The sequence below is a fragment of the Microtus oregoni genome, unplaced genomic scaffold (genome assembly GCF_018167655.1).
Source record: "Microtus oregoni isolate MIOR12 unplaced genomic scaffold, Mior012 000077F_ref0000221, whole genome shotgun sequence".
Classification (NCBI taxonomy): Eukaryota; Metazoa; Chordata; class Mammalia; order Rodentia; family Cricetidae; genus Microtus; species Microtus oregoni.
Genome location: NW_024544029.1, coordinates 2,234,048 through 2,248,528, shown reverse-complemented (window position 1 = coordinate 2,248,528; position 14,481 = coordinate 2,234,048). Strand labels below are relative to the sequence as shown.

General features: G+C 36.8%; 1 protein-coding gene across 1 annotated transcript in view; it reads right to left on the bottom strand.

The window, feature by feature from the left end:
• Arid2 (AT-rich interaction domain 2) overlaps window positions 1-14,481 on the bottom strand; it is a 131,194-nt gene that overhangs the window by 20,482 nt on the left and 96,231 nt on the right. Inside the window, exon 16 of the mRNA XM_041642560.1 lies at window positions 5,745-5,893. Within this exon, the coding sequence (XP_041498494.1) occupies window positions 5,745-5,893 (149 nt within the window). The remainder of the gene's footprint in view (window positions 1-5,744; window positions 5,894-14,481) is intronic.

Below are 14,481 nucleotides of genomic sequence, written 5' to 3'. Positions count from 1 at the left end.
ATGTATGTTTTCAGAGTTGACCATTTCATATTAGAAAACCAATTGGTGTGCTCGTCCCTGAGGAAAACTGTTTCTCTTCCTCTCAGCATTCTTTAGTTGCCTGTAGTTAGTTCTGTGTAGGGTTGGGGCTTATGGGTTTTGTCCCTTTCACCTGACACGTCTCCTGGGGTCATCTATGTTCTCGTGTTTGTGCATCATGTTGAGACTTTATAAGATGTAGCTCCTAACATTACAAAGAGACACAATCTCACTACAAACTCCTGGATCCTCTGGCTTTTACTATTTTCCCACCCCTCTTTCTGCAATGTTCTCTGAGTCTTAGGTGCAGGGAGCTGTATGCATATTCTGAGTGGAATAAATGAAGGATCTAAATGAATCTGAATAAAATTCCAGCATGAGTACTCACTTGGTTTCCCAGAAAGAGCAGGCACTGTGCACAACACTGTTCTTGAGAAGTAGCTCACAGCACAGAGTGCTTCTATCTAAATGTTGCTCAGTACACACAGGCACCAGGCACATTCATATCCCCAATTCGCACCCCCACTTTATGCTAAAAAGTGGGCTTCTGAACATAATTTTCCAGAATCACAGAGCTGGGATTTCAAACTACATATATATGTTGAACACTAAAGACTGATTTTCTCCCCTAACATAACTTAATATACATAAATACATTACTAGGTATAAACTAAGGTATACTTTTATTATCAGTGTCTATGATACTGTAGTTTTTTTTCATGTTTGTAAAAATTCTGAAAACAAACTAGGTTTAAGAGATTAGTAATGGCTGATAATTTTTCTGTATTCCATGAATAATATCCCAAGGAATAAATATTAATAAACTACAGGCTAGATTCCCAACCTAGGAAATTATAACATTTTAAATATTTAACATTAAAACCATTTTAACCCCAATTAATTTTATGTTATATGAACCTTTTGATATTTGGTAACACAGTAATTGGGCTCTTTTGTTTGTTTGTTTTTCTTTAGACAGGTTTCTCTGTAGCTTTGGGACCTGTCCTGGAACTAGCTGTTGTAGACCAAGCTGACCTCAAACTCATAGAGATCCGCCTGACTGCTGGGATTAAAGGTGTGCGCCATCAATGTCCAGCTAATAACTGGGCTCTTTGGAACTCAATGTTGAAAGAATGGAGCCTTGTTCCAAACCAACCACCACCCACTCAAGCAGCTGATGCACATCACTACCACAGGTAACAACACTCCTGGTCACTATTTTCTTAGCACAGCGGTGGTGAAGCCTTGGGGAGCATACACTTCCCAAAATAATGCTGCCCATAGCAGCGCTACATGAAATCAGTCTTGCCCTTAGGAAGACTCATTGGCTCTAAATATCAGTCAAATATCATCCAGACTTCCAGTGAGTCTCACTAGTACACAGATTCTTGCACCCAAACACAAAAGAATATTACTTCTCAGTACCTCAAAGAACTTTCTCTAAAATTGACCACATATTTGGTAACAAAGCAAACCTCAACACATAAAAAAAAAAAATGGAATAACCCCCCTGTATCTTATTGTATCACCATGACTTAAAGTTAGAATTCAACACCAACACTAATTTTAGAAAACCTACAAACTCAAGGAAATTGAACAGAGTGCTCAACTGAATCACCCCTGGGTCAAAGAAGAAATAAAGAAATTAAAGACTGCCTAGAATTCAATGAAAATGAATGCACAACATACCCAAATCTATGGAACACTATGAAAGCAGTGCTAAGAGGCAAGTTCATAGCACTAAGTGCCTACATAAAGAAAGTGGAGAAATCTCATGCTAGTGACTTAAGATCACATTGAAAGCTCTAGAACAAAAAGAAGACTCACCAGGTAGAGCAGATGACAGGAAATAATCAAACTGAGGGCAGAAATCAATAAAATACAAACAGAAAATAATACAAAGAATCAATGAAACAAAGAGCTGGTTCTTTGAGAAAAATCAACAAGGTAGACAAACCCTTATGCAAACTAACCAAAAAGCAGAGAGACTACCCAAATTAACAAAATCAGAAATTAAAAGGGGGAAATAACAACAGACACTGAGGAAATCCAGAGGATCAATAATTAGGTCATACTTTGAAAACCCATATTCCACAAAAGTGGAAAATCTAAAAGAAATGAACAAATTTTCTGGATAGGTGCCACATACCAAATTTAAATCAAGACCAGATGAACAATTTAAATAGACTATAACATGTAAGGAAATAAAAGCAATCATCAATAGCCTCCCTACCAAAAAAAAAAAAAAAAGCCCATACACCAATGGTTTTTATGCAGAATTCTACCAGAACCTTCCTCAAAGAAGAGCTAACACCAATACTCCTCATCAACAGAAACAGAAGGAACGTTGCCAAACTCTTTTCATCAGTATACTCTGATACTGAAACAATACAAAGATTCAACCAAGAAATAAGAATTACAGACCAATCTCCCTCATGAACATTGATGCAAAATACTCAATAAAATATTGGCAAACCGAATCCAAGACTTAAACATCAAAAAAAAAAAAATCATCCACCATGATCAAGTTGACTTCATCCCAGACATGCAGGATGGTTCAACACAGAAAAATATATTAAAAGAAATCCACCATATATATAAACTGAAAGAAAAAACCTACATGATCATCATTAGATGCTGAAGAAGTCTTTGACAAAATAAAACATCCCTTCATGATAAAGGTCTTGTAGAGATCAGGGATACAAGGAACGTACCTAAACATAATAAAGGCAATATACAGCAAGCCAACAGTCAACATCAAATTAAATGGAGAGAAACTCAAAATGATACCAATAAAATCAGGAATAAGACAAGGCTGTCCACTATCTCTATATCTATTCAACATAGTACTCGAAGTTCTAGTTAGAACAATAAGACAACAAAAGGAGATCAAGGGGATACAAACTGGAAAGGAAGAAGTCAATCTTTTGCAGTTTGCAGATGATATGATAGTATACATAAGTGAGCCCAAAAATTCTACGAGGGAACTCCTACAACTGAAAACAGCTTCAGTAATGCGGCAGGATATAAGATCAACTCAAAAAAAAAAAATCAGTAGCGGGCTGGAGAGATGGCTCAGTGGTTAAGAGCATTGCTTGCCTTCCAAAGGTCCTGAGTTCAATTCCCGGCAACCACATGGTGGCTCACAACCATCTGTAATGAGGTCTGGTGCCCTCTTCTGGCCTGCAGGCATACATGCAGGCCAGAATATTGTATACATAATGAGTAAATAAATAAATATTAAAAAAAAAATCAGTAGCCCTCCCAATCCTACTCTTAAATTTTTTAAAAAAAGTCCACAAACAGCTTTAATAGACTACTTACTTTGTCAGTTATTCTTTACCAGAGAACACAGAAAAAGAAAACAAAAATTCATAATAAATAGATATAAAGTAGACACTAGTGAACAAAGTGTCAAATTAGCTTACTACATAAGCTAAAATAATAACAATACCAATAGTAACAACAATGAAAGCAAGTTCTGAAGGTATAGCCAGGTGGCAGAGCCCTTGTTTAACAAGTACAAGGCCCCAAGTACCATGTCAATAACAGCAAAAAGAGACAGAAAAAAAAAATATGGTGAGTTTCACTGAATTAAAGAAGTAAGCAGACAATCTCAAGAATTTCTCTGGGACTTATGTCATGATCAAGTACACATAATACAGAAGTAAAAACAATTCCTGCCCTTACTAACATGATGAATGTGTTTTATTTTTTCATTGAAAAGAAAACAAACAAACAACAACAACAAAACCACTGGTCAGGACACATTAAATTGATAGTGTGCACCACTGCCGGGTTGACATTTAAGATTAAGCTTGATAAGCACTGGTTTTGGATGCTATTAATAATCCCCAGGCTTATGATCTTATGAAATTAACAAAACACAATTATCTCTAATAAATAAAAAGAGCTAATAAAAAATTTTAAGCTATGAAAATGAAATCTTGGCTGAGCAGCGCTTGCACACGCTTTAATCCCAGCACTCAGGAGGCAGAGGCAGGCAGATCTCTGTGTTCGAGGCCAGCCTGGTCTACAAGAGCTAGTTCCAGGACAGGCTCCAAAGCTACAGGGAAACCCTGTCTCGAAAAACCAAAAACTAACAAATAACAACAACAACAACAATAAAAAATGGAATCTCTATTCTCTATAAAATGAAAACTACTTTGCCTATTAAAGTAAGTGTCCAATGCTTAAAGTTCTCAAATTACTTCCTCAAGGCAAAGTGTCTTGGCTCAGCTCTTCTGATGGAAAGAAACAATTTTAGCCAGCATCTTAAGGTTTCTTTCAAGTCTAAGAATGCTTTAACTAAGTTCTAGCTCTTTCTCAGCACACGCAAAGACCTACCTTCCAAACCCAGCACCACTAAAGGAACAGAGGGAGTTCAGTCCTGGGGCTAGAAGATGGCTCAGTGAGAGAAAGTGCTTGCTGCACAAAGGCAAGGAGATCTGAAACATCACCACTCAAGAGTGCCCACACAAGTGGACCTGAAGGGCTTTCTGGCCAGTCAGCGAAACCAACAGGCTGAGCTCCTGGTTCACACATATATACCATGCATGTACTGTGTGTATACATGCACATACACATGCACTCGCACACGCACACACATACAAGCACATATAGATACACTCACACAGTAAGTTCAGTTCTATTTGCTGTTAATATTTGTCACTAAATGTGAAATGGTACAACTTCAAATGATTTTCAAAATTAAAGACAAAATTCATTTCCTAAATCATGTTACTTCTAAGCTTTTCCAAAAAATTTACATTTGTTACTATATTACTTTACAAAACACATTATCAGCCCAGCAGTGGTGACACACGCCTTTAACCTCAGTACTCAGGAGGCAGAAGCAAGAGGATCTTTGTGATTTTAAGGCCAGTCTGATATAAAGAGTAAGTTCCAGGACAGGCTCCAAAGCCACAGAGAAACTCTGTCTCAAAAAAACAAACAAACAAACAAACATGAAAACCAAATCAAACAAAACCAAAAAACACATAATCAAATTTGGTTTTACTTTTCTTTTTTTATTTTTGTTTTTCAAGACATGGTTTCTCTGTAGCTTTGGTGCCTGTCCTGGAACTAGCTCTTGTAGACCAGGCTGGCCTTGAACTCACAGAGATCCACCTGCTTCTGCCTCCCGAGTGCTGGGATTAAAAACACCACCGCCCGGCTGGTTTTTCTTTTCTTTGAGATCGATCTTACAATAAACACAGGCTGGCCTCAAAACTATGGTAATCCTATTGCCTCAGCCCCCTAAGTGCTGGGATTACAAGTACTAATAACTAAATACTTCGGGCTATAATGGCTTTTTTTCCCAAAATGAGATAGGGTTTTATTATGCAGCCTTGGTTGACCTGGAACTTGCTATGTAGAACAGCTTGGCATCAAACTCAAGACATTCATCCATTTCTGCTTTTTGAGTGCTGAAATTACAAGTTGTACCACTATGCCTGGCTTAAAATCAGGTTATTAACTCATTTTCTTCCAAAATTAACGCTCAGACACATTTCTTACTAGCATTGAACAGCAGAGTTCTTCCGACCACTGACACACACATGCCACTTGTTCCATCTAAGTGTAATTAGCAACACAAAAGACTTTTCATTAAAAGTTACTGGTTTCAGAAAAAGAAATTATAAACTATATAAGATAGGAATGTAAATATGAAAGCACTCTAAAACAAATAACACTTTTGTATAACAAATAAAACAGTCATTTACTTTTTACAAGACTGCCATAGACACATGAAGTTCTGCCCAGGTTTTCTCACGGGATCTGCATGCTGACTGGATGCACTGAGTGGAGAAGGCTGAGAACTGTTAGGCTGGCCCTGCACTTGTACAGCTGCTGAAGGTGGCAGAGGAGTGTTCTGTAGAAAAGGACAAACACAGTTTGTGACTTGACACTGGAAAACAGCATTTTATAGTCTATAAGTTCATTAACACATTTACGCATTTGGAACATAAAATTTACATTTTGTAATTTTAAGTTATTGATTATATTTAAAAATAATTTTTATAAAAAAATTAAGAAGTATGCTTCTTTAAAATATGGAACCAAAGAAGAAAGATTATACATAATGTTATTTCTTGACATCTGTGGGGGCTTGGCTCCAGAATCCTCATGGACATCAAGATCCGTGTACATTTATATAAACGGCAAAGCAGTCGGATATAAATGTGCATGTTTTCTTTATATAGTTTAAGTCATTCCTAAATTATATACAATAATTCAAACAATGTAATACATAAATGCAAATAGTTGCTTCACTGTATTGTTCAGGGTATAATAACAAGAAAAAAAGCACATGTTCAGTAAAGAATCAGAAATTTTCTGATATTTTTGATTCAAGTTAATTTCATTCATGGATGTGGAACCGACAGACATGGACAACAGACTACATCACTCAAATTAAGACTCTTAAGCAGAAGCAACTAAATATAGTTTTAAATGAAAATGAAGCCATTTGATTTATTTGTGCCCTTCAATAATAGATCAGATGTAAATTAATGCTTTGAATAATTCTTGTCTTTTAGATTTCATCAGTGATATAATATGAATCAAAGCTAACTTCAGATCTGAGTTAACAGTGATGAATATAACCATGTAAGGAGAGTATCAGAAATATTAAATAATTTGCAAAAAAGTGGCTACTAACTTAATCTTTGCTATTCAGTTACAGTTTGCACTGGTGCAGTTTTGGGGATCTAACCAGGACTTTTCCCATGCTAGGCAAGTGCACTACCACTGACCTACAACCATAATTCTTAGTTACGGTGCTCAGGCTGGCTGGCCTTGAATTTGCCATGTAGACCAGAATGGCACCATCTCGTAGATGCTGAATCAGAGACACAGTCTACCATGCCTGGCAGGGACAGCTTTGATGGTAACACTGGCATAAAGAAGACATACAGTCTTCTAAACACAACCTTTGTTATATTCTATACCATATGTTTTTGTCTTTAAGAAACACTAAAGTATCTTTTAAAAAAAAATTAAGTCATACATTTTCTTAAAATACCTTAAATCATGTAAAAATTTCTTATAGAAACACTAGCATATCCTTTTCAAGAATTGTTTAAAAGTGTAGTACAATTCAGAATATATTTGCTCATTTATTGGTAATATCAGCACAGAACGGCAAATACTGAAAGTACTGTTCTTTTTCTGAGCCCAAACAAAAACATATAAGGCTATAATAGTATAAAATACAAATAAAGAAGAAAATAAAATGCTCAATACTTGGCAGAAATGCAAATAGGACTTGAGTTCTAGGCCTAGCTGAGGCTGTAGCTCAGGGGGCAGAGTGCTTGCCTAGCCTGTAGTCCTGGAGTTGATCTCTCACACAGGAAGCCAAGTGTGGTAGTTTGCTACCCTGTGATGCTGGGAAGCTAATCCAGGGTCTTCCCCATGCTAGCAAGTATTCTACCACTGGGATTACATGTCTGTATTTCTAGCACTTGGGAGTAGAGGCTACGTGATCTGACGTTCAAGGTCATGCACAGCTATGAGTTCCAGGACCAGCACAGGTATACAAGAACTTGTCCTTAACGACAAGGAAAAAAAGCAAACAAACAGAAACAGCAAGGAAACAAACAGAAATGTTTTATTCTAAGCTCCAGGAGGAGGAAGCCTACTCTAGGAAGACAGCTCAAGTTGTTTCTGTGATTGGCTAGCATCTCTGAAATGTAGGAATGAGAGAATCAAAGTATGAGGAACTGGAGTGCCTCAGACACCAAGGAAAGGGACCTTCCAGCTCCACGGGTCAGGACTCAATTGTTCAATCTGCTTTTTAAGGAATTTCACTCTTCTGTATGTGCGTGCCTGTGTGCATGCCTAAGGCAGAGGACAATGTTAGGAGTCAGTTCTCTTTACCACCATGTGCTTCAGAGATGGTTTTGTGTGCTGAGCCATCTTGTCAGTCCTCAACCCCAGTGTGTCCTTTTCCAACAGCTTATGTGACCTGGGCAATCTTGTTACCTTCATTGATCCTTGATTTTTTTTTCTTTTTTAAGTATAGTTAATACATTCTGACTGATTTTAAACCATACATGGAACACCTAGATTTTCATTCCATGACAACTGTCACTATTATCATTATAATAAAGAAACCCAGAAGGGAAACATGTTTTGAGTTCAGAGGGTAAGATGAACCTACTCCAGGTATCTCTGAATGGGTTAATATTCCACATACAGATCAGCTACTGTGGAGAGAAAGACCACAAATGGAGCGTGTGAAGTGTCAGACAGTTTCTTTCTGAACAGAAAATTATGAATTCAATAATTGAAAAATAAAAGGACCAGTTCTAGCCAAGCATAAATCTCAAGAACGAGGAATTACAGCACACTGAAATTTTCTTAAAGGAAGCATCTGCCAAGGTTAATGAACTTTCCTCATTTAGTCACTACTGCCTTTCAATTGTGAGTCTTACTGACCATCCTGCCCAATGTGTGTATAAAGGCTTACTGACTTTCACAAATGCCAAAAGACTTTTTTTGATGGTTATGAAAGTCTTATTGGGTCACAGAAAATAGTAACAAGTAACATCGTGTGAGATTCTACTCCCTAATGTTAACAAGGGATATGGCAAGGATGACTGAAGTTAGTCTAAGTTGTGGATTAAAAATGAATAAAAACATATTAGTCAAATGCAATGTGTAGAACATTTTAGTATCCTCAAACAAAAAACACAGACACAAAGGCACAGACAGACAGACAGACAGACAGACAATCTCTCTCTCTTTCTCTCTCTCTCTCTCTCTCTCTCTCTCTTACTTTAAAAGACAACTAGGGAAGAAAACCTGGCATATAAACTGGTGAAAGGAATGTAAAGGAACCATTACTTCTGTTAAGTAAAATTCAGTGGTGGCGCATGCCTTTAATCCCAGCACTCGGGAGGCAGAGGCAGGCGGATCTCTGTGAGTTCGAGACCAGCCTGGTCTACAAGAGCTAGTTCCAGGACAGGCTCCAAAACCACAGAGAAACCCTGTCTCGAAAAACCAAAAAAAAAAAAAAAAAAAAAAAAAAAGAAATAAAAATTGAAATGTAGTGAAATGAAATGTTTGTATTTGTTTTGGAGGAGAGGGGAGGGCATAAGGGAACAGAGGAATCCAAAACAGCAAAATGTGACTAATATCTGAAGGTGGCTGGTTCTGTCATTAAAAAACATATACATATATATTTTTAAATACTCCAGTACATTAATGTATTAAGAATTAGGTTTTGGGAGCTGGAGAGATGCTCTTCAGGAGACCAGGGTTCAATTCCCAGCACCCACATGGAGGCTTCATAACCATTCCAACCCCAGCTCCAGCTCAACCAATGCTCTCTTATGGCTTTCCCCAACACCAGGCATGCTTATGGCACACAGACACACTCATAAGATAAATAATAACTAAAGGCCTTTTGTACAAGAATGCAAAGCTGGCCTCCTATCCCTTCACGTGGTTTCTAGTGACTGCAGAAGGCTAGCCACAGCCAGAACTCAGACAAAGACACAGAAAGCTACAAGAAGGATTTCAAGATATCTGAGCCAGAGGCATATTGTGTTATCATTTGTTACTGAGAAGAACTAAGGCTTTTTCCAAATTATGTTTTTTAAAAACAATGTGAAAAAGGCTTAATTGAACAAGCAAATGGCAAAATTAATATAATGCAAGAGATGTAAAAAATTATTTTGTTTTGTAATATAAAATTAACAAAAATGTTCACAAATATGGCAGATTTAATTTCTGGAAACAATACTATTCATTTTGTTAAACTATGACCTTGTTTCCTTTTATTGTCTGTTCAAGAACAAATTATAGCTAAAAATTCTACATACCACTGATAATATTTTGATATAACATTCTTGGATCTCTTTTTAATATTAGTAGTAAAAACCTTTGAGTAACATCTAACCTGAGTCATAATGGAGGGGAGTCTGGAGGCCAGGAACTGGATAGCGACAAAGCTGTAGCAGGCACTTCAAAGGCTTCCGAGAATTAGAGCTGTACACAGACTGTGAGTATGTGCCTGCACTTAGTCTGGATGTGTAGCTCTTCCACAGCAGAATGGAGAGAAATAGCCATCACTGGGAAAATGAGGATGAGGACTCTACACCAGCTAACTTTCTTGAGGCTGTACTAATTCCGTTTTCTTTAACTACAGGTTAACCATACTGAATGTGACAATCCGAAATGTAAGTTCTAAAAATTTGAAACTTTCTAAGCACTGGAATGACAAGTACAAAATTCCCTTCTATAACCCTTCTGTACTATGCACAGTCACGAAACATATTGTATAAACATGTGTATAAGATAAATGTTTATATACAAGATACATAGAAAAGAAACATATTTTGTGTTTAGATGGTTCCTATCCTTAGGATATCTCATTAAGGTCTTCAAATATTTCAAAATTAAAGAGGAAATAACAGGAAAATCTGTAAAACATTTAGTCAAAAGCACTTTGGATAAGGGCTTTAGCTTCTAATAAACTTTTTACTCTTATTAAGAATATATATAATGCCGGGTGGTGGTGGCGCACGCCTTTAATCCCAGCACTCGCGAGGCAGAGACAGGAGGATCTCTGTGAGTTCTAGGCTAGCCTGGTCTACAGGAGCTAGTGCCAGGACAGGCTCCAAAGCTACAGAGAAACCCTGCCTCGAAAAACTAAAAAAAAAAAAAAAAAAAAAAAAAAAAAAAAAAAGAATATATATATCAATCAGCCCTTGTAAGAACAAGTAGAAAGACGGTGGGCAGTGGTGGCGCACACTTTTAATCCCAGCACCTGAGAAGCAGAGGTAGGTGTATCTCAGTGAGTTCGAGGCCAGCCTGGTCTACAGAGAAACTTTTAGGGCAGCCAGAGCTATACAGAGAAACCCTGTCTCAAGAGAAAAAAAAAAGGAAGAACATGTAGAAATACAACAAAAAAGGAAGTTAGATTTCTTGGTAAAGTCTTTCTTAGTTATTGCAATATGCAATTACAATACAAATCTCAGCAATAGATTAAAAACACTAAAATGGTATCCTGTGGATTTTGTTAAAATGATTTCTTATAATAACACTTAAATGTGCCCTCCTGAAGGCTAAAGATTCTCCTTTTAATGGGATGAGGCAATTCCTCAAGGTTCTTTTCAAAGGGAGGAATAAATTGAGCATGGTGGATCAGATTTGTAAACTGACTATAAACTCAGAAACCAGGAAAGAAGGTTGAGAGAGGCCAAACTGAGCTACATAGTAAGCTCTGTCTCAGAAACCAAACCAATACAGGAAGGGAACAAAAAGGAAATAAGCAAAAAACACTGCACTATATCACATTGAAAATGAGTCCTGTGAGAACAGGGAACTAAAACCTAATACACATAAAATATGTGTTAGTCACAACTTAATAAATGATTGTTATATACAAGAATTTAACAAGTTACCAAAAGCTGGGCATGGTGGCACACACTTGTAATCCTAGCAGTTCAAAGTCAACCTTTTCTACACATAGTTGAGTTCAAGGATAGTCAGAGCTATATAGTGAGACCCTGTCTCAAACAATAAAAACAAAAAAAACCCAAAACAAGTAAGCAAACAAACAAAACACAAGTCATCAGATCATGGGATTATTAACAGATACAGAATGTTCAATACATGTTTTGCATGATGTTGAAAAAAACTTTCATTTATTTTTAAGTCTTTTAGTCATTTTTACTTGTAAATATGTTAATGCAGGTTTTATTTGTTTTGCTTCTAACAGGCATCAATTCAAGGAAAATGCAGAAGGTAGGCCATCTGGAAATGGTACTCCATAAGGAGCATTCAGAACTTGCAAATATAATAGATTTTAAATGAGCAGCTATAAATAAGGAAATCTGCCTTGAAGCAGGAACAATTTTAAAATTTCTCTACATATTTCTAGTTAAATATCATTTAAATGTAAAATTTATATTTTCACACCACTTATTCTCAAGTATTCTTCGTCACTTCAGCCTTCTATAATTAAATTAATACACCTGATTAACAGGAGAAACAATCAGTAAGAAAAAGTGGTATGATACAGGCAATTGGAAGGATTATCTACTGCACTGCTCCAACCTTTCAGCCCTGCACACTCTGAAAGTCTAGTTACCCCTTTCTAGGGACTATACTCCTTCTTGGCATCCCTAGATCCTTTGAAATAGTAGGGAATGATGGCTCCATTTGAAAAAAACAGCACATTTACAAATCCTCTGCCTTCTGTGTTGATGCAACAGTGGCATGAATGTTAAGGAGTAATCAAACTTCCGGATTAGATTTCAGGTTTGCCCATGGAAGAGAATTCGGTCCTGTACTGTAAATCTGGTCAAAAGACTATAAGCTATGAAGGTCACTGGCCCTACAGGGCAACCTCCTGCTACTACTACTTTGCTAAATATACACTGAAATGTTGACTATAACTAGACATTTAGTAAATTTGATTACTATATGTGAGAATCTCGTTTCATCTTGATTATAGGCCTGACTAGATAGACACATTGTTAAGCTGCCATCTAAATATTTGTTTATAACCACAGATTTGAGCTACTCTCAACCGTGGTCAGAGAAGGACCTCTGTGTAGTTGGCAGAAGTTAATGCAAAGACTCATACCTGGTCAAAGTGCTGGGAATAAGTCACTGTTGAGTGCTCAGCCCTACTAAAAACATCTGTATGCATCTACTGCCTCCTATTCCAGGTCTCTAAGGCTCAGGGATCACTGTAGATAATAGGCTAGATCAAATGTAAGAACTGGAGGATGGGAGGATGCTGTGAAATGCTGACTTCTGAACCTGGTGTGGTCACTGCACACATTAACTCACAAGAGCAAGTTTCTGAACACAAAATCAAGCCAGTCGACATCCCACCATGGCTTGTAGCCCTGTCCCGTGCAGTTGATGGCTGCTTGAAGAGTCATTTTTCCTCAGAAATGTGGCATCTGGAATGGGTTGCTCATACTCTGGATGATTCTATGCTCATATGCATACGGGTACTATTAATTAGACTCAGTGGGTTATAAAAAGAGTTGGGTCCAAGCACAGTGGGTAAGAGATGAGACCCCTCTCATATGATATGATTCAAAAATGTATAAAATCATCAAAGAACATTAAAATGCTCTATTTTGGACTCTTGTAAGCTAACAATTTAAATAATGAACAAAATGGCATTAAACCAAGGCTTAAAAATAAAACCTTGAGAATGAATAAGGAGATTTAAGAATCTGGGTAACAGTGAGATTGGTTCCTCAGGAGTAAGCAGGCTCTTAAGATGGCCCAACAACTGTCATTAACACTGGACTTGGGTTGTAAAGTCCGTCCCATATATCTAGCCCATATAAGTGCTTCATCTTATATATGGGGCTGAAGTAGACCTGAACCATTATGGGATGTCTACCTGAAGCAGACACTATATTAAACACCACACAAAGGAAGCATATGTTTTTGTTTTTATCATGTTCATAGACCTCATGCATACTTCATCTCTTTTCTTGCAACCAAGTATCAACTTTGGAGATAAGAGGCTTTGGTACAGTCTAAGTACTGAACCCAGTTATTAGATAGGCAAAACAAGACACTCACACTACCACTCAGTTATACTCTCAACTCATAACATAGCTTTTTTTTTTAATGGATTGTGTTCTCATAGGAAATTAGTAGAGTTTAGTACAAAATGTTTCAGATCAGTAACAAAATGCATGATTTTAATGGCCTGAGCCATCTGCATATAACTAATATGGTTAAAATTTTAGTATTTGTGCCCTAAACTGATCATTTAGTAACACTAATGTCTTCTATACAATAGTTTAAATAATTAAAATGTTAGATAAGACAAGTTTCTATAGTTGTAGAGAGAAATGATGTGAACAGGAGAGCAAAGCTCATGACTTAAGAGCTGGCTTCAGTCCTGGACAAGTTATTTGGCATCTGAGTTTTTACCTCTACTGCAGTGTGTAACAGTTCCCATGTTAATAGGATTCTTGAAGATTTGATGAGAAAATGATGAGGTCCTAACACCAGTTAACATTACTGTTCTTGGTTACTGAGCTTAAGAACACACAAAATGAAGGTAAATTCCGTAACATTAGAGTTCTTCTATAATTTAGTTTGGTTCATTATCATTTTATTTAGAGTTCTTAGAGACTCCAAGAGAAAAACAATCCATCAGATATATATATAATCAAGATGAATTAAGAAGTTCACATATAGTAAAAATTAAAAAAATTCAACATTACATCATTTAAGTGAAAATGTTAACACGTGGCGTTATGAGTAAAAGTGCCTTAGAATTTTCTACCAATCACTGGGCATCCACCATTGAAGATGAAACACATAGCTGAAAAAATTCTTACCTTGAATGCTAGAGTGAAGAACTGAAAACTGTTTATAAACAAGGAGCAGGGAAGTGTGAGTTGTTATGACCTGACACTCTAAATGCTTAAATTGAGACTTACATAGTCATTTACCCTTCATGTTACA